The 21,340-nt window shown below is 44.9% G+C and overlaps 2 protein-coding genes and 1 non-coding gene across 3 annotated transcripts; all 3 read right to left on the reverse strand.

Moving 5' to 3' along the window:
• Positions 1 to 8,006: 8,006 nt before the first annotated feature.
• Positions 8,007 to 13,734, reverse strand: wdr73 (WD repeat domain 73). The gene is made up of 9 exons (XM_060064469.1): positions 13,599 to 13,734; positions 13,178 to 13,245; positions 12,906 to 12,991; positions 12,622 to 12,710; positions 12,399 to 12,466; positions 11,308 to 11,487; positions 10,677 to 11,051; positions 9,328 to 9,572; positions 8,007 to 8,544 (listed from the first exon to the last, which is right to left on the reverse strand). The coding sequence occupies exons 1-8, from the start codon at positions 13,658 to 13,660 to the stop codon at positions 9,337 to 9,339; spliced, it is 1,164 nt and encodes a 387-aa protein (XP_059920452.1). The 5' UTR covers positions 13,661 to 13,734; the 3' UTR covers positions 8,007 to 8,544; positions 9,328 to 9,336.
• Positions 13,735 to 17,310: 3,576 nt separating this feature from the next.
• On the reverse strand, positions 17,311 to 20,873 carry cfap418 (cilia and flagella associated protein 418). Its single transcript, XM_060064854.1, has 6 exons — positions 20,677 to 20,873; positions 20,345 to 20,408; positions 20,102 to 20,196; positions 19,863 to 19,928; positions 19,591 to 19,686; positions 17,311 to 18,333 (listed from the first exon to the last, which is right to left on the reverse strand). Exons 1-6 carry the CDS (start codon positions 20,808 to 20,810, stop codon positions 18,174 to 18,176), a joined length of 615 nt encoding a protein of 204 aa, XP_059920837.1. The 5' UTR covers positions 20,811 to 20,873; the 3' UTR covers positions 17,311 to 18,173.
• Positions 20,874 to 21,046: 173 nt separating this feature from the next.
• Positions 21,047 to 21,128, reverse strand: trnas-aga (transfer RNA serine (anticodon AGA)). Its single transcript has one exon. It is a non-coding gene; the product is annotated as a tRNA-Ser (tRNA).
• Between the last annotated feature and the right edge of the window lie 212 nt (positions 21,129 to 21,340).

The raw sequence follows: 21,340 nt of genomic DNA on the forward strand, positions 1-21,340 counted from the left end.
ACCTGACAAAACAATGTAGGCTTGTAATAATGAAACCCATCTGATAATAATAATAATAATAATAATACATTTAATTTAGACACCCAAGGTCACCTTACAGAGCATATAGTCATCATTCAAAACTATGTAAAACAGACTAGGAATAAAAGGAAAACAGAGGTTAAACATGATAGAATAGGACCCTTATGAAACAATTGGATGGCTTACCTGTCTGTCTACCTACCTACCTACCTAGTACCTACCTACCTACCTACCTACCTACCTACCTAGTACCTACCTACCTACCTAGTACCTACCTACCTACCTAGTACCTACCTACCTAGTACCTACCTACCTAGTACCTACCTACCTACCTACCTACCTAGTACCTACCTACCTACCTAGTACCTACCTACCTACCTAGTACCTACCTACCTACCTACCTACCTAGTACCTACCTACTACCTACCTAGTACCTACCTACCTACCTAGTACCTACCTACCTACCTACCTAACTAGTACCTACCTAGTACCTACCTAGTACCTACCTACCTACCTACCTACCTAGTACCTACCTACCTACCTACCTACCTGCGCCTGCCTGCACTTGCTCTGTCTGTGCATTCTGGCTCATGAGCAGAGTCTCCAATTAAGTCAGGCGGACCCAGAGCCCTGGGGGGACCCCGAGCCCCGGGCGGACCCAGACCCAGAGCCCTGGGGGGACCCAGACCCAGAGCCCCGGGGGGACCCCGAGCCCCGGGGGGACCCCGAGCCCCGGGCGGACCCAGACCCAGAGCCCCGGGGGGACCCAGACCCAGAGCCCTGGGGGGTCCCCGAGCCCCGGGCGGACCCAGACCCAGAGTCCTGGGGGGACCCAGACCCCGAGCCCCGGGCGGACCCAGACCCAGAGCCCCGGGGGGACCCCGAGCCCCGGGCGGACCCAGACCAGGAGCCCTGGGGGGACCCAGAGCCAGACCCAGAGCCTTGGGGGGACCAAGAGCCCTGAGCGGACCAAGAGCCCTAGGCGGAGCCGGACCCTGGTTGGACCCAATTAGGCAGACCTAAAGCTAGCGAGCGGGCAATGTTTGTTGGCTTTGGAGGGAGGCCTGAAGTGTGGGCTGGGAAGCTTACGGTTGAATAGCCTTAATAAAACATTGATTAATGCAAAGTGATAAATTACACCACCTTGATATTCTTTCTTAATTTGAAACCAGGCCAACGGGTTGACCTCAAAATCAGACAAAATCCATCGCAAAATTAACACTGCAGGAAGGTTGCTGAGAAACTCCAGCGAGCGGGATAGACAAGTCATTGAGTTGAAGGTCTCATTCATAGGCATACCTTAGACAACATTCTCTCTCTACACCTCCCTGAACCCCACACAAAGTGTCCACTGAAAGGCATATACAACCTTGTTCATTCTTTTAAACTCAAACACGTTTAAAGAAAAACACAACCGTCTATTTTGTGGGTGAAGGCTGAGCTTTACATTGTTGAGGTAAACCTCACAAGGTCAGTTGAGGCTTGCCTGCAGCCTAAAGGTGTTTCACAGTCTTTACTGGCGCAACTTTTATCTACAGTAAGAACCTCCTACGTAACTAACCTTACCCAATTGAACCATTGGGATTATTGATTCTGTATTGATTCTTGTATTTTTGATAATTTGTGGTCGTGGGACCCTTCATTCATTGACGGGGTGTTAATAGAAGAAGCCTGGACGCGATGGACCGATTTCAATGACAGATTTCCAACCATGATGGCCTGCACTCATAATGGGCTATGTTTTCTCTTAGAAACGTTGTTGCACGCTTTTTTAGTATTAGTTTGGATTGCAGCCATCACTTTGAATCATGCGTGGTCTATTGACTTAGTCTCATTTGTGTCCCTTCTGCAGAAAGCATCTGCTTAATAATGAGTAAAGGTGTCTGGGTAAAAAGGGAAATGTCTGAGCTCCTGCCAGCTAAATGCCAAACAGCTTTTTAAAATGCCTCTGGAATCTACAGGGACACGTGTTGAATCTGTGCCGCCCTAATAGGAGCTCAGTTTCCAGTGCTGGGAATAGGGGGAGTGGGTGTAAGGATCGATGATGAATATAATGAAGAGATAAAAAAGCACGTCTTCTTTTAAATCCGCAGCTGTGAGAATTGAAAGGATCTTTTTATTTATAATTTATTGAAAGTACATTTGTACGAGGGGTACAATCATCTTTATGAGTGACAGAAAAGCTTCAAAATGATTGTTGGTGAGTGGCGCTCAAGTAGATAATGAGATATAATGTCGGCAATCATTTCTATTATATCAAAAACACACGGAATGACACTTCTCTCATTCACAGTTCAGCGATTGAATCGCCTACCAAAGAGATGACCCCGGGCGAAGATGTGAATAGAATAAAATCCACATAACAAAGGGTTGCTAGTTGGAATTGGGATTCCAAGGCTCTTTATACTGTCAACGTGAGCGAATTCCTGTACACTTTTGGCATAGCAATTCCAGGATTCCAGCCCTAAATGCCTTATTATTGCATTGCAAAAATATAAAGAACAAAAACATTTCTTAATGTAAAGAATATTATAATATGCAATCATATAAAGAACAAAATACTTCCTTAATGTAATTCATATGTTCTGTACGTCACCATTCATTCTGCTCTGCCTGCTTCAGTCACACACACACACGCACACACACACACACACACACACACACACGCACACACACACACACACACAGTCAAAACGTTAAAAGGAACATTTTATATATTATATTAGACATTATACACTGAATTCATGAACACATTTGGCAAAGCAATTCGAGAATACAAATAAGCTTTAATTGCCTGTGTTGCATTGCAAAAAAGTGCAATTCATCTCCTTGAAAATCATTCCTTACGTAATTAATATGTCGTGTACATCACCACTGGGCTGTTGAACCCTCTGATAACAGCAACTCAAGGTAAATACCTTTCCATTGAGTATGACATAAAGATAAAATCATTACAAAACCTATAAACACCAGAACGCAGATACACTTTTCTGTCTCTTGCCCACCATCATTATTATAGTAGTTTGTTTTTAAGTGTATCATATTTTTATGTATAATAGTTTCAAGAATGGCTGCACACATATCACACTATTCTGACCACAAATAGAGCATGTCCCAGAACCTCTCAAAGGGAATTCACTACATACTGACAAGATGTTCAACATAATCATGTTCAGATTTGAGAGGCGTACCGTGTATAGTACTGTGGATAAATGATACAAAAACCAGGCACTTTACTTCTGTATTGGCCATTCCAACAAGGGTCGGTCTGATAACCACTCAGCACATCTTGAGAGGAGAAACCATGCCGTCTAATCAGAGAACATGACAGCTGATGGGTGACAAACATACCAGATGCATGCACAGTCCGGTTGGGTCCAGGATTATCAGTCGAATCACATTCTAAACACGGTTCAACTTGGATTGGATGTCTAAATAAGATGGCTGGAAACACGCTTAGCTTTCAATTTACTGCTTTGACAAAACAGATAAACGTTTCATCTCAATGTTAAACAAATCTGTAAATCGTGGGCCGGATATGAAAGAAAAAAAAAATCTGACGTTGTCACAGGAGAAGGGAGGACAACCTCTCAGCCTTGAGTGTGAGAGAGGGACAGCACTTCCGGACACTCTTTGTTAGGCTGCAATTGGGTCGATCAGGGGATACTGGCCAAGGTGAATAGGAAACCTTGCCCTCTTCGGAGGAGAAGTTGTTCATAAAGGAAACAAATCCTTAAACATGCACTCAACCCTTTATAATCTACAGTATAACTAGTGCAGCTGAATCGATAATTGAGTAAGTCCGCTCCTTGGTTCATGTGTTTTGTACCCAGGATTATTTTTGTGTGGAAAGGTGATCGGGATGCTTGTCACCTTTGACCTGAAGTGAGGTGGCCCCAATGAATGAATGAAAACCCAGCATTAAGGTGTTAAATTACCCTCATTCCAATGGGATCAATGGAGTAAGCCCAATCAGGCCTACTCTATATCATACGCTGTGGCACAATGGAGTATTCAAACAAGCTTTGGATCAGACTGGATCAGTAGATTTATTTTCTACTCAGTTATTGCAAAAAATCGTTCAACACAAGAGGATGTTTGTTGTTAAAAAGTGACTCGAAGGCTGAGCTTTATTCCTGACAATTACACAATTTGCTTCCTCTGGACGATCGAGAGGAAGCTGGGGTGTCTGCCCTGCACTCTGAGGAGAGCCTGAAGGGCCCGCTGAACACAGTCCATGATTATTAGACTATGTTTCGGCTATAGAGCAGGGCCCGCCTCCACCGCCACATCAATCAAAGTAATTGCAGTTCCTTGGGTGCATTGCAGCCAGAAACATTAACAAAAACACTCAGAACTGCAATCAAAAGGTGCCTTTTGATTTTATCCTCTTCCACGTTTCCACATCGGAAATCACACACACACACACACACACACACACACACACACACACACACACACACACACACACACACACACACACACACACACACACACACACACACAATTATATTTGATAATTCACCGTTGCTAAGTATAATTGACCAGTGGCCTGGCTCAGGGATTTTTTTTAAGGAAGCCAAAAACCTTCAAGGAGACAAAACCTTCAATCTACATATTTACCCATTACACATATTTATTTGAAGGTGGGGGACAGAAAAGAGTACATTGCAGCTTGTATGCATTAAATGTCACTACAAGAGCTATTTGAACGCCTGGTAATTTTACCAAGACTTACACACGCCTGTAATCTGACCGACACGACACACGCGCTCGCTCTCTCACACACACACACACACACACACACACACACACACACACACGCACACACGCACGCACGCACGCGCGCGCACACACACACACACACACACACACACACACACGCACACACACACACGCACACACACACACACAAACACACAGACATACGTATATTTCAGGTATTAGATATCAGCGTTATATTTCAGAAAATAGGAACCGTCCTCACCTCACCCAAGGCCACAAAATGTTTGTAGTAAAGCAATATAATAATATGATACAAACATTTGTATAATTAATAATATTTTGTAATTTTGTTGTGCCTTTATTGGCATGATATGTGGCACAGGACCCCAGGTTGGAATTTACCCTGGGTCACTACAAGGCAATGTATTACCCATATATTACCCATAAGCTCACGACTGGGATCAGCCACCCAGCCACCCAAAAATGTTATTATTGGATATTAAAAGTTACCGGAGAGGTATGACAGGCTGAAATTGGGTTTATGTTGTTGTTGTTGGAACACGTGCATCACGTTGCTATGGTATCATTGCAGTAGGTGATGCATTGGTATAAGCAGATGACTCCTCTCACAAATCACACTTTAGTCTGCAGGTTGGGGCCAAGGTCAACAGTCGACAATGCAGCTCTTAACCAAATTGAGGCCTTCAGAAATATGTCGGCTGGAGTCATTCAGCAGATGTTTTTTCGATGAGATTCTTTTAGCCTTATTTTATTGAATAGTTCCTAGTGGCTGTTATGAATAAAGGATAGGGCCAGACGGGGAATGGCTTCTCTCTAGTGTGTCATCAAACTTACAATGCAGTTGAAATCCCCTCGAGGCTGCCTGCATGGTAACGAGCAAAACAAAGTTGCAACCAGAGAAAGCATTGGGGTTGGCCTAAAGTGCAGGGTTCTGTGAGGTAACACTCCGGTGTGTGTGTCCAAGGCTCAGGCTGAAGAGGAGCTTCACCCTCTCACTATTTTATCCTCTCCTTGTCTGCCCTCCCCTTAAGGACTCGATAGCGACTGCGTCGTTAGACCTGGGCATCCGAGGATAGGGCCCCACATGTTTAATGAATAGCTCCGGAGCTGATCCTCTCTCATTCTGAGAGGGCATCCGAGCTCTGGAGAACAACGTGATGCAGGGGATCAAAAGGCTTCTTTGAGGTCACCTGTGTGTCAATCATGCAGCTTCCTCTTCACACGACTTGGCACATTCGCATTATGTGTAAGAGGGAGAGAGAAAGACAGAGACAGAGTGAGAGTGAGAGTGAGAGTGAGAGTGAGAGTGAGAGTGAGAGAGAGAGAGAGAGAGAGAGAGAGAGAGAGAGAGAGAAAGAGAGAGAGACACAGAGACAGATACAGAGAGGGAACGAGACACAGAGACAGAGACAGAGAGAGAGAGAGAGAGAGACAGAGACAGAGACAGAGACAGAGACAGAGACAGAGACAGAGACAGAGAGAGACGGAATTGTAACAGATTTACTCTAGTCTGGTACTACAGCATCAATAAATGTTTAATGATAGCTGTTTTGAAGTTTTCACCTTCTACTCAGTACGAATACAAATGACTAACAATTACTGATATTTTTTACATCACAATTAATGATGAATCTGGAAAGTATACAGCTTTTGAGGTACCCATTTCTATTTTCAATGATAAAGACATGTACTTGAATGTAAATAGGTGCCAGAGTGCCCAAAAGATCATCTAAATACTCCGTGTCCTGGGGAACCCCCCTACAGAGTCCCAAATGACCTCAGATCCTAGGAGGGCGCTGCTCAATACAGAGAAACATTAACAAAAACACTGTGTGTGTGTATGTGTGTGTGTGTGTGTGTGTGTGTGTGTGTGTGTGTGTGTGTGTGTTTGCGTGGTCACACCGTACACTATTAAATTTGTGTTTACATCATACAAAGCCTACGACACATTTATGGAAATTACTTGACATACTCAACAGATATGTCATCGCCTCTGCTAAACATCGCCGTAATCCTTAAATCCCAACATTTGCATGTCAAGGCGATTACTTTCTTGATGTGCTAATGCACCAAGAAAATAAAGTTCACTATTTTATTTAAAAAAAGGCTAGACCTAGAAAACCAATTAAATATAATGAAGAACCGAGACTGTAATTAAACTAACCCACGTTACACCCACAGACCCCCCCCCCCCACAGGGACCAGACCCCCCCCCCCCCCCCCACAGACCCCCCTTTTTGTGTTCTGTGTCATTTAGACATTTTGAACAACAGAGGAAAAGTTCAATTGAAAAAATATTGAATACAATTAAATAAGAAAAGTACGTAGGCCTAAGGCGATGGTTGACCTCCAGCTATCTTTGGCGAGATATGAAATGAGACAGCTGACTGAAAGGAGGGGTACAGACCCTTTGCCTCTGGGATTTGATAGAAGAACATTGCTTCTGGGATCTGGGGGGCTCACAGCCATATTGTCAAATCTAAAGCATAATCCCGGTAAGTCCCATGGACAACCCAGTGGATCGGTGAAGAACTTACACCAGGTGTAAAGCAGTGTCACAGGAAGACCTGGCTAATATTTTGCTTGTGTTGACCTGATGTAATTTCCTGTGAAGTCGAGCCCATCAGCTCAGTAGCAGCACAGTATTCCAAGAACCATCGACATAACTCCCTCTTCATCCTCATCCTCATTTTCAACCGCTTATCTGGGGTCGGGTCGCGGGGGTATAGCAGCTCTAGCAAGGGACACCATTCATCCCTTTCCCGGGCCACATGGACCAGCTCTGAAGGGGGGGAACCAGAGGCGTTCCCGGGCCAGTGTTGATACATAGTCTCTCCACCTAGTCCCGGGTCTTCCACGCTGGATGTGCCTGGAACATCTCCCTAGGGAGGCACAGAGTGGGCATCCTTACCAGATCCTTATAACTCCCCCCCCCTGACAGCTCACACTGCACAAATATAAGAGAATTCAGCTGGAGGTTTGTCATTTTCTCACCCATTTCTTCCTAAAACAGAGTGTATACATGGTGTGCGTAAGTGTCAAACCCTTTCAAACTATAAAAGGTGGTACAAGCCCAGTCTGACTTTTCCTGAGGTTTTCCAGTCAGGCCCAGAGTAAGTACCTGAGTTGTAGTTTTGGATGATGTAATGCAAACGATGAACAATTTTATCACACCATGTAATTACATCTTCCTTCCTGTACTAGTATATAAGAAATATAATGATGCAAAATGCGAGATATACTATTTAAATGTTAATTTAATTTTTCATTTATTAAAGGTTGGATTGCTCTGTGCATACTCTGTACTAAAGATATAGTACGTATGTTACAACAAACATAGTGCTGATATAAGGATGTTGGAGTTACATCGAACCTCAGCTACCTCCAATACAGTGCAGCCAGACACCAACTCCAGAACCTCATCTCATAATTCCCCACAGCGTTTGAACCATCAACGCCCTGCGAGTGGGCACAGCAGTGGGTGTGCAGTCCTTCCCATAATCACGTTCAATAATGAGGAACCAGATCAAGTAGAGCACGGACACTGACTCCTTTTTTTTTGTAGGTCTGTATTTAATGTAAACTACTTAATGGTATAAGCCGATTTATCTGTCATCACCAGCCGACAGTTCCTCTCCGGTCCGGCAGTATTTGTCTGACAGCTGAAGGCCACAGCTGACGACAGACCTCCAAGCCAAACACGCTCCTTTGTTTGGCAGTTCACTGTGTTGAGGGGGTGTTTCAAGTTGCAGTTCCAGTCCATTTGCTGTTCTCCGTCTTCAGGAACGACAAAACAGGACAGACCGTTGGTCACAGAGTTCAACGTATACAATATGCAATAAAGTACGGAACCTCGTGGGACAAAGAAACGATCAGAACTGTTATTTACTCGACTCAATTCATTTGCATAACAGATTATGCACAAGCACAATCTACAATGTCCACAGCCATGTGCCTTATTATGTGCCCGATATGTAATAGAACATTCTGTCGTTTGGATCAAGGAGAACAACATGTTCTACAAAAAAAAAACAGAATTCATATTGTCCAGGCAGCAGAATGCCAGAACAGTGTAGCAGTTCCGGTGTGCCGACAACCAGCCAGAGGTCGCTAGGTACATTCCCCAATGTCCGTGGGGACCCTTGAGCAAGATGGACCAACATCTACTAGCTGCTCCGACAACCCACCCATCTGCAACTAGTGCGTGAACTCCATGAGCCGAGCTGTTTACACTGGTCTGCGCCCGCCTCTGTGGGAGCCCATTCAGCTCCTGGCTCATGATGAACTGATCAGGGCTTCACTCTCCTGATTGGTTCGGAGAGTCCCTCCTTCCTTTCTATCTATCACAGGTGCGTGAAGTACAAACATTTTCAATGGTGGAGAAACAAAGGAAGGGAGCAGACTGTGAGTAAACCTTCCTTTTGGTTGTCAAGAATCAAAATCTTGCTCTCTTGTGATCTTTTTTCTGTTCACTCCTCTTTGCAACTCTCTAATGTACCCTTCAGCAGCTAGAATGAGGAAGTCAAACAACGTGTGATGGGGCAGGGGGGGGGTCCATACCTTTCCCCTTCAGTCCTGGGCGGCCCCTGGGTGGACCCAGTCCCAGACGTGGACCGAGCCGTCCGTGGCGGCCGAGAGGAGGGTGCGCGGGCGGTCTGGGTGCCAGGCGTGGGCGGTGGTGCGGACCGGAGCGGAGCGCTCCGACGGCAGGACGGAGTGCCCTCGGTGTTGGAACAGAGCCCGCTGTTCCCTCGCCTCCGGACCCCACGTGGACACGCTGAAGACCTGCACACCGCCGTCAAACCCTGTTGGAGGAGATGTCAGCCCACAAGCACACACACACTTATATTATGCGTCACCACATAGCCCTCACTCCCTAACATTGACAACAGGGCCAGCGGATGACGAGTGCCCACTGAGTCCTCCTGTACAGTAATACAACGAGGTAATCATTAGTGTCTCCTCCATCGGAGGAGACGTAAAACCGAGGTCCTGACTCACTGAGGTCATAAAAGATCCCAGGGCACTTATCGCAAAGAGTAGGGGTTTCCCCGGTGTCCTGGCCCAATCAGGCTCATTCAATCTGGCCCCTTAATCATCATCCTCCTGTCTAATTGGCTGACTCATTAATTCCCTCACTCTCCACCTCAAGATGGTGTGTGGTAAGCGTTCTGGCGCAGATTGGCTGCCGTGCATCACCCAAGTGGGTGCTACATACTGGTGGTGGTTTGTGAGGTCCCCCCTTCATTGTAAAGCGTCTTTGAGTGCCTGGAAAAGCGCAATATAAATTCAATCCATTATTATTATTATTATTACTGCGTGCGGTTGCAATGCGCGACACTGTCTGACACTTCATGAGCTACTAGTTGCCATGGTGACGGTAACACTCAATAGTCATTCATGGTTCAAGGAACCAGAAGAGAAAAAGAAAACCATGACTCACTGCGGGACTAGGGCTAACGTAGCAGAACGTCCTCAGCAGAAGGCTGTTGTCTATCGCTGTCCGTCTCTCTCCACGCAGAACACATGAAGGCTAACACCACTGTACACCTGCTTCTTCTCCCCGGGTCTACGTCTCCTAACCCACTGAAGACACAGACCGGCGCCCAAACTACTCTGAGCGGGACACAGCTGCCCCAATTAGGCAGATAAGGCAGCCCAAATTGACGCTTGTCAGACGGGGGAAAGTGTTTTCGGAGCTTCTTTGGTTGGGATTAAAGTGGTGTCCTCATCACAACAGAGGATTTGCATTAATTGCAGCAGTAGCTGTATTAGCGGGCCAAAGCAGCAGCGTAAGCAGCACTCTTTTCCCTTATCTCGACCGTGACCACAATCTCTGACGGTCATGATAAAAGATGAAAGCTACGGAAGGACACCACTCATCCTCCTGCGGTCGGGTGGTTCCTCACCCGACACCGCCAGGCAGTCCTCCAGCGCCGGGGCCCAGGACACCCTGAGGTGGTCCCCGGCCGACCCGTCGGCCGGGACGTCCAGCAGGGCTCTGCGCGCGGGGCCGCCCGGGTTCCTCAGGTCCGACACCACCACCTCCGCCCCCGACGAGAGCCTCGCCACCCGGCAGCCGGCCACGTCGGTGCCGGCGGTGGCGTGCATGCCCCAGTGGACGGGGTCCGTGGAGTCCTCCGGCGGGGGCGGTACTGGTGTGGGCGGGGGGAGGGAGGGGCTGCGCGTGTCCACGGCGAAGAGGTTCCCGTTGCGGCAGCAGGCCAGGAACACCCAGGGGCTGACGAACTGCAGGGCGCTCAGAGGCTCCGAGGAATCCGTCTCTGCCCAAGTGAGCAACCACACACACACACACACACACACACACACACACACACACACACACACACACACACACACACACACACACACACACTTAATTATTTAAACTATTCAAAAACAGCCCCTGATTGTATCTGACACCGAGAGGAGGATCTGACCCACAGGAACAAAAACATTCCACCGTCTCCGTCTCCCACCGCCGGTCGTTAGGACCAGCGGGCCCGGGCGGACCCTGGCTCCGGACCGCCTCCTCCTCACCTAGCGTGTAGCAGGCGTCCCCGGAGGCCAGCTGGCTGAGCTGGACGTGGCCCAGCAGGGCCCCGTGGAGGACGCAGGGCTGTGGGGACGGGCCGGCTGCCACCTGGCTCCCCCGCTCCCCTGCTGCCTGCCCTGCAAGAGGGGCGGCCCCCTCGATGCTGCTGGTTCTCCTGAACACGTCTGAGGGGGACACAGAGGGGGGGGGGGGGGGTTAACATGACGTTGGGAAGTCAGATGACATGAGGGAGAAGCTAGGAGGATGACATGAGGGAGAAGCTAGGAGGATGCCTGCAGATTGAGCTACGGACATTGGGGATGGAAACCCATAGAAGCTTTCAGCAGGGAGTGAGGGAACTTAGACAACGCTCCCCTGCGTTGTTTTGATGGGTACTTTATGATCCAGGCAGCTGGATTCGCAAGACCGTGATCACTAGAAAATCCATCTTGCCAGGCTTCAGGTTAGGCGTTTGAAGTCGAACCACAAGTATTCTTTTAAAATGCCTCTGTTTTTCATGGTTTCTAAGGACCACTTCCCAGATGGTTCATTGTAACAACCAATCTGGTGAGGTTAAAGTGGCCATTTCAAAGATCTCTTTCATTCTCTATGGCAGCATTTACGGTAAAAGAAAATCTGTATGCTGCAACACAGGGAAATTAGTTGAAGAGGGCTATTGTTGCGGTGGCTCTGCCATTCACTCTCTAGTAGAATAACTACTGCTAGGGGATGGAAATCGCGTCACAAACAGTGCTGCTTCTGATTTGCATGCCGGATGGGAAAGTTGCCACCGACACCTAGTTCGTAACATTAATAATACTGCAAATGCGAGGGCTTTCCTCAGAATCAGCATGCATATCCTCATTGTACAATGGATAGTGACTTCAAAGACATTTATTTGCATGAACATCTTGGAGATAAGGAAGCGCGCACACACACGCGCGCGCACACACACACACACACACACACACACACACACACACACACACACACACACACACACACACACACACACACACACACACACACACACACACACACACACACACACACACACACACACACACACACACACACACACACACACAGTCCTCACCGCTCTCATCGTCCCCGACATCCCACACCTGTAGACTGGAGCTCCGCCCATTGTTAGTTACCACACACCTTATAAGGGAAGTCAGGTATACCACGTTAGACTGCAATCAAAGATCAAGGACAACCGAGATGCAATTGTCAAGAACCATTACACACATTAGAATATTTTTGCATGCTTTCTTCACTATAAATAGCCTCATTCATTTTCAGCCCTGAAGTGGTACCGTGTTCCTTGAATGTGTCGGAGACAGTGAACGGGGCCGTCGGTGAAACCACCATGCACTACTTTAAAATCCCGTTCTGCACAGAGACCCTAAAACCATCACAACACAAAGCAAACACAGGCCAGCATGTAAGCACACGAGTACATACACTTTAGCTTGGGTAACATTTTATGAAGTCTTTCACTAGGTAGACTTCGGCTTGAAAAGCAACCAAATGCGTCTGTGGAATAGCTAAGATAGGATTGAAGGAATGGTTAGAAGGCTCAGGCTGTATTTAGAGTTACCTTATTTTCGTCAGCAAAGAGCTTTGGTGGTAAGTGCAGTTCCAAAATTTCATTTCGATCTGGTCCGAATCCTGCTACACAGATAGCTGCAGCATAAAATCAAAGCATATTTTGAGTCAGTATTTTCAAAGTAATCTTATAACATCTATATAAAACAATGATGTGCTTTTTACTACTGTATTGCATTAGGCCATAGGAAAGTTAATCTAACATAGGCTATGCAATAGGATTACTCTACTCAGTACAAATGATCTAACATCAAATGGTCTTACTTTTTCCTGAGGTCCACTCTAGGACTCTCGTGGGATGGTCCAGCTGGTAGACATACAGATCCTTGTACCTGAAGTAAAACAACACGTGACGTTGACAGGTGATATTGCGCTTGCGCACTTTACACCGATCAAGTATACTTCCTCAAATTCGCTTTCATGGCGCGTGCATTGCGCTGTTGAAACTTCTCTCCGCAGGGGCGGAGCGCTCGTCCTACTGCTGCTCGTAACTCATCGTAACATAACAAACATGCATCGAAAGTATATTCTGCCCTTAGATCAGGGGTCTACAGCCAATACTTTAATTTGAACAAGGGGTGGTCAATGAGGTAAACATTGTTTTGACTTCTGTGTAGTGTAGTGTAGTGGGGTATAGCTTCAAGTTTATCACAAAGGCGACCGTTTGGAAATGAATATATCTCACGTTTTCAGCGACTCAATGAGCCAGTCATCAAACTCATCGTCCTTTACATCCCAGATATCCATTAAGGACGATGTTTTGTTGCTACGCCGCCAACCGCTTCTTCCTCTGTTTTTTTCCAGGGATTTACACTCCGATATAAAGTTTATACTGCCCTCTATCGTCAGCTACAGGGATGCAAGTTACTTCCTTAAAGGGCCCATGGCATGCTACTTTATGGATGCTTTTATATAGGTGTTAGTGGGCCCCTAACACAGTATTTTAAGACGTGGCCTTGGTGCAGAATTTGAGCCACTACGAGCCAGTCCCACAATGATGCTGTAATCCATTTGGATGGTAAGCCGGTACGTGCAAATTGTAAATCGCAAATATCCCAGCTTTCTTGCGGCATTTCACTGAGGCACGCCCCATTTTGGTCGTAGTATCTCGTCGCTTTGAAAGTAGAGCGACTTCAGTGAGGCCGAATGTAGACTCGTCAACAAAAATGGCTGCGCCTGTAAAGAGATTTAATTTCTTTGTATTTGTGTCACATTGGTAATTTTAATGTAGATTTTAAATGATTTTACACACTTGATTACATTACTACTTTATGCCGGTCACCAATTTATGCATTGTACGGTCTTGCTGTGCGTGCAATACAATGTAAAGTCGTGTTGTTTGTTTTCGAGCTGGTTTGCTAAAGAGGCTAATGTAGCTAACTATAACAATTAGTAGCCAATGAGAAACGGGAAATATACTAGGGACGTGTCTCCGCAAATTACGGAGATTGAACCGCGACATGGAGGTGAAAAGGATTGTTGCCTTCAATTTTTGCCCGGGATTGTCTCCCGCCGGAGCCCCGCTGCCGGGGACCCGGCGCTGGAGCACCACAGCAGTGGGGCACCGCCTCCGCAGGGCACTGCCACCACGGGGCTCCACCGCCAGCGGGGCAATCCAGGGCAACAGTCCCTTTCTCCTCCATGTCCTGGTATGGACTTCAATCTCTGGGCGGGCAAGGCAGAGAAAGGGGAGGTAACCTGGCCGCTTATGACTACATATGGGCCAAAATTCCAAATCGGCGTGTCTGAGCTTTCATTTTTCAAAGGCGGAGCAGGATACCTAGTGCTCGTTTTACACCTATTTTAATTTCTAGCAACTGGGGGACCATAGGCAGGCTAGGGGAACTCAATGTTAGAAATCCTCATAAAGTGAAATGTTCATGCCATGGGACCTTTAACCCCAAAGGGTAGGTTAAGATCAAATAAGATGGATGTACTCTATTGCATTTGTGAAATAGACATATTGTTTTCACGTCAAAATATGCAACCAGTCCAACGTTATTAATTTATTCATTGTTACTTTTGCCCACTTTTTATAGGCATCCTTTAATATCATGCATGATCGATTTTTTAAAGGTATATTGTGTTATCAGAATTTGACTGCCATAATTGTATTGCCTAGGTACAAACTGACACACACATTGTAAGTATAATATTGTACAACAATGGTTTGGTATGACGCCTCTTTTTTTCCATTGTCTACATCTGTATCGCCTAAAAAACCTTTCTTTGTTGAATCCAGGGGAAAAGGAAGCATATCAAAAAGGGAAATAAGGATTTCCTATGCCCAAAATGGACATGCTGGATAGAATGAGATGTGACATAGTTGAGATGTGCATTGCACTTCAAAAAATATGTGCTAAAATTCTGTTATCAGTTTAAATATTTTAGATTGAATATATATATAGCCATGAGGAATTAAATATTCCTCATGGAGATCGAGATGAGAAAACAAAATGAGGTGAGCTAGAGGGAGGGAATCATTTGATTGGTTTTGGGCAGAGGCTGAACACAGTGATGCTATTCTTTATTGGAGCTAAAGTCCTTTGTATTCACCACTGCATTGATAGCTAGCACTGACATTTCAACAATGCAATGTCATTAGCTTCCGGTAATCATTGGTATAGACCTGGGTACAGATTGTGATAGCCAATCATATTTTTGTATATGCATCTGTTCTGTTCATCAATGTTCATAAAAAGCCTCTGGCTATAAAGATGATTGTCCATTTAATTTTGGATGAAACAACCAGTTTCAGTTTACATTTTATTCCAAAACTAAAAAAAACACCTTGAAAGTCCCCACTTACTGTTCTTGTCTCTTGTCCATGCTTTCATCTCCTCCTAACCCACAGCAATGCACTCTTAGTATACACCACAAACCCCCCCCCCCCCCCCCCCACACACACACACACACACACACACACACACACACACACACACACACACACATACACTTCATCAGCATGCGTAGCAGGAACATCCAAAGGCCCCAGTGTAGTCAGAGAAGCGCTTGTTCATGTTCTTGTTGTTGAAGAAACAAAGACGAAACGCCTGCGGCCATTCCCTCTGAACTGGCGCTTCCTGTCACCTTTGGGGTTTTACCATCAAACCCCTTTTCCCATGCAGGTTATTAAATATGCCCCAAATATCAATGATTACCCCAGTCTTCCCTAGGCACATGTGTTTCAGACTTCAAAGCTTTCCTCCCCACAACCCCCATCTCAAGGATCCACTCAACCAAGTGTATTGCAAATCACATGAATGGAGGTCATAGTTATGACATTTATGATAAAAAAAAAATCTATATTTCCTCTGGAACAGACCAAAGACTCAGACCCACACCTGTTGTCATCCCTCCACATTAGGTGAACTGGTTATCCACTCCCTCCCTCCCTGTGGGTATTCTCCTCATCTTTTTGTCATAGTAGAGAGTAGAGTTCTGAAAGTTCTTGGAAGCAGGAGGTAGTACAACCCATGGCAAATTTGTCATAGTTTTAGTACTGTTGTTGTGGATTAGTTTTATAATGAGCGACGTTGTACATGAAATGCGTGGCATTATGCTGAGAAGCTTGACCCTCAGTCAGAGATAAACCAAAAAATAAAACTCTGCTCATTGTGAGTCATACAGATATACAGTATACGTGTCCAGGAGGCCTAATCCTCTCTCGGTAGCGATCATCATAAATCAATGGCTGTTCAGAATGAGCTCCACAAATCAGGACATCACTATACACCATTGCGTTACAATATAAGCTTCCGAGAAGCTTAACACTCTCTCGGACACCGCAGTCAACCGCTGCCCAGACAGAGCTTGCTGTCCAGGGCTGTAGAAAAAATGCAACTTGGACTTGCTCGACCAAGTTGTATGCATGAGGGAGTTGGGGAGGGGCTGGACCAGAGCCAGGTTGCGGCTGGACCTAGATATAGAGCTGGACTAGGTCGCCCGTTGGCTTTCCAGTGAGCAGCCTCACCATATTTCTAGCCTGGTTGGAGTAAGGACATCAAGGAACTGTCCCGGGCATGATATGTCTTTGCAGCCTCAAAAATAGGGGGCCCTGCCTTGAGACCCTTTACAGACCTTGGGTCCCTTTGAATGGGATGTGATTGCTTGGCCCAGCGCCCATATAATCGGCACCAGTATTATTTTACTTATTTGACCAAGTGGGCTCAGGCAATCCTCCTTCCCGGAGGCAGGTACGGTTGCCTCCGAATTGGTGGAGAATTTTGAAAGGTTTGGGGCGCCACCTACAGTCCACTGAGACAAAGTGAGCAGTTTTTTGTTCAACTGTGTGACCTCTTAGATCCATAAAACACGTACGACCTCCTCCCACCCTCAATCAGATAGTTCAGTCGTTTCTGATCTACTGGAACAGACGGGCTGTACTGTGACTCATCTTTTCAAAACAAGACATTTTTTAATGCTTTCATTGTTAAATACATGATCCTTGAACTATGTACAAATAAGACGGATAAGAAATAATCACAAATTGTATAAGATTTAATAAAAATAGTAAATATATATACAGCTCTCTTTGGGACAATATTCCCATAACTTCCTGATATGTTATCGGCTAAAAGGGCCCATTGACTACCACCAGGGATAGTGCTCAAGGATAGATACTTTACTCCGAGACCAGAAGATTCCAGTTTCTACCATCCTTATCCCTTAGAAGATTCTATAATCTAGGTGCAGCCATATTTAGCTCTGTTGGTTCCTTCCCTTATTGAATATCCCTAGACTCATAACCCACTTAGTGGCCAAGCAGTGAACTACACACTTTGGGGTATATGGAAGCAGGGAACAGAGCCCTCTGACAGAATACATTGTCTGTCCACGACTCACCGTTATTCAAATGTAATCCCCAATCATACAGCAATTTACTCACAATGCAATTGCATTAAGTGAATTGAACCATCACCTGTAGTCCCGGGACAAAGTAAACGGCAGCAGATAAACAGGGAGCTTGTCAATAGTGTGCAATGGGGGTGAGCTTTTCATATAGGTATCCAAATATTTGAAGTTTATGCTACAGTTGCAACACAGAATTATGGAATCGATTAGCTGGACGTGAATGGAAACAGGAGAGTTTTGAATCAGGGAAACGTGGAAACCATTCCATCACGGACTGGATCTCAAAACACTGAATGACCAAGAACCTTCCAAGAATTGCCAGATATATCTAAACCAAAAGGGACAGGGCTGAATGCAACTACGGAATAGGCCTCAAATTCTCCATTTGGGTGGCTCTCAACCCCTTTCATGCTGGATGTTTACCACACACCCATCTGAGCTGAGGCTGCTGGCCGAGGTCGGCCAGGTCTCGAGCAGAGAACCAGCTGCACTGGCAAGCGTAGGCCCGTTTCCCTTTGCTCCTCCTCAGCTTTGCTCGCAGTCTCTCCCCATCTGGCATATTGTTCCTGGAGAACACACACACACACACACACACACACTTCCAGGTTAATCTGCAGGAACCTTCACCGTTTTTTTTCTTTCTTTCTTTTAAAAAGGTTAATTAAGGTTTAGATAGAAGCGCACCGGTGTAATTTTAGTTTGACGATATTCTCTTTCAAAACTAAATAGTTTGAAATAGTTTAGTCTTGGTGTCAAGACTGGACATTGGACAATATTTCACACTATTAGATCGCTGATGTTGATACTGAACACATTTTTTCCCTAATATCAAGGGTTAGAAACATTTTACAATGTGTAAACAACACTAATCTGAAATAAATCGTCTCTCAATGAGCTGTTCAGATTAGGAAGCATAAAAGGAAATATTCAACGTCAAACTATAATCATCATGGCGGATATCTTTGTGTGGGTTCCGACCCAAGTATATTAAATGTCTCTTAAACGAATCAATCCGATTTTTCGGAAGGCTTTAAAAAGCGAAATAGGCAAGTGGTCAATGTTATGTCTGTTATTCTTTTCTCATAATTTGAAAATCTACATGGTTATTTAAAAAAAAAATCTGAATATCCGAGTGCTATCCTAGGGATAACATCAAAAAAAAAATCAAACAGCCACGAGACATGTATCTTTAGAGCTTAGTGCAGCCATCATCACATTGGCCAAACATGATGACCAAATTACCCTTCTTGGGTTTTAGATTCGGCTATTAGGTTTGATGCTTTTAGAAGGGTTTTGATAATGAACTCATTCAGCAACTATTTCAATCTTTAAAGGAGTTCAAACGAAACCCAAAGCTCTACCTACATATAATAACGGGATGGTAATTTGATAAAACATGAATAGAAGACGTAGCAATGATTTTTCTTTTATGGTGAGCCATTACCCACAATAGTGCCCCTGAGATTTCTCTTCGGGTGAAATAGTGCTAGTCCTGCCATGCAATTTAATCACAATTTTGCAAACTTTTCAAACCACCTTATTGTTGTATTATTTGCTATTGTTTAGGCTACATTGAAGCTCTGCCGAAACAGTTGATCCGAAAGCCACTGGCTTCCGTGCAACAATCTTACGTGATATTGTAGTTGGGTTATTAAAATAACACTGTAGAGCAATCTGCTCATATGAATGTGTGCATATTATTTTCTAATTTTATTTCGCCTTTCGTCTTATATTTTTTAAAATATATGACGAATATTCAATTCTTCAAATGATGTATTTGGGCCAGCCCTAGGGAACAACTCTTACATCACTGCTGTCCTCACCTGAGGAATAGATAGTCACAGGCGGAGTCCCATTCCTGGTCTTCAAACGTCAGGATCCGGAAGTCACAGGATGTACACCTCAACTGGTCACACGACCTGTTGGCCAGGGTCAGAGGTTAACTGTTAATAGTAATAATTATTGCCTTATAATGTTTTCCTTATAGTGTAAAGCGTTTGTTGTCTAATGAAACCTACATCTCCGGTCCTCTAACACAGGTAACAAAGTAGGAGAAGAGTACAAAATATATCAAACAAAAAGCTAATTCAAGCACCTCTGTGACAACAAAGTTCCAACTCCATACGGGATCGAGGTTCCACCGAGGAAAACAGGACGGCATCTGCATGTCAAATAAAAAGCACAATTTTTCTATTTTTTTTTAGTAAACTATTGTTGTGAATATAATTATACCATTAGGTTTCATCCCTTACTAATTATAGAATAATCCCCTACACCTTCCCTTGGACCTCTGTATGTATGCTTCTAATCTCCCGTTAATTCAAGCCTACTTACTTTTTGTCTTCTGATTGAGTCAAGGATTTCCCTTCTACCTTGCTTCCTTTGGGGATCTGGTCAGTTTGGAAAAAAGGCAATTTATCACACATGTTTTACAAACGGGGCCTATCTCATCTCTTTGAGTAGGCATACTATATTTGTAAGAACTTACTTTCCACAAAATGTGATTAATAGTCTATTGGCTAAAGATGGTCCACTATACTACAGTATGCATGCCCAATAAAACCAATATGGAATCACCTGTACACGCGTCGAACCATCATCTAATAACTCTTCCAGGAGGGCATCGATGTCTTCTGGAGCACTGGTTTGTTGACAGGCCAAGTGTTTAGAAAGGATGCAATATGGACATATCCTAGGCTTATCCTGTTGCTGGGGCAAACAAGCCAGCATTCTTGTACTTAATTTCAATTAAACAAAATATGCGCAAAACAAGTCAAGGAAGTGTGTCATTATTATTCAACACTGCAAAGCTTGCCATTTTAAACCGTGACGGAAGGTGTGCGTCTACCACGTTCACGTCAGTAAGCTAACATTGTTAGCATGATTGCTATCCAAAGTAGCAGGCCTACCTCTGTTTATTATCATTTTCTCTCGGGTATTTTGGAGTGTTGCTTGAATCGGTCCGCGTTTCAGATCGTGTTGAATCGTTGCGGAAAAACTTTTTTTCAACTTCATCAAGCAGTTCGTCTAGGTCGTCATCCATACTGAGCGAAGACTGTGTTCTGGGCTAGCTTGCTAACAGCCTACTGGACGCCTGTTGCTAAGAAACAAAGTGGATTGAAAAACATATACACGGTTTCTGTGGCGTAATCCGAACTATTGGGTACAACACGAGGCTGCATAATGTATTTGGTTGCATATATTACCTCATTATGAATCAAAGTTATTTCGTGAGTTATCAGCGAAATAAATTAAATGTGTGAACGCCAAAAGGGAATACGTTGTCGGCAGGATTCGAACCTGCGCGGGAAGATCCCAATGGATTTCTAGTCCATCGCCTTAACCACTCGGCCACGACAACTTGGTGCAACATATATATAACTGCTTATGTAAATTTTCGGCTCGCCAGACCGCATGTTGCGGGGCACCTATTCTGCACAATTGGGGTATATCAACAGATACTCTGAATACCTAAAAATAGTACTGTATACATTCGGTTATGGACAAAAATATGAACTAATCAGTACACAGTATACAACACACAAAAGAGCTGCTCGAAATAATTTATTTTAA

The sequence above is a fragment of the Gadus macrocephalus genome, chromosome 11 (genome assembly GCF_031168955.1).
Source record: "Gadus macrocephalus chromosome 11, ASM3116895v1".
Taxonomy (NCBI): domain Eukaryota; kingdom Metazoa; phylum Chordata; class Actinopteri; order Gadiformes; family Gadidae; genus Gadus; species Gadus macrocephalus.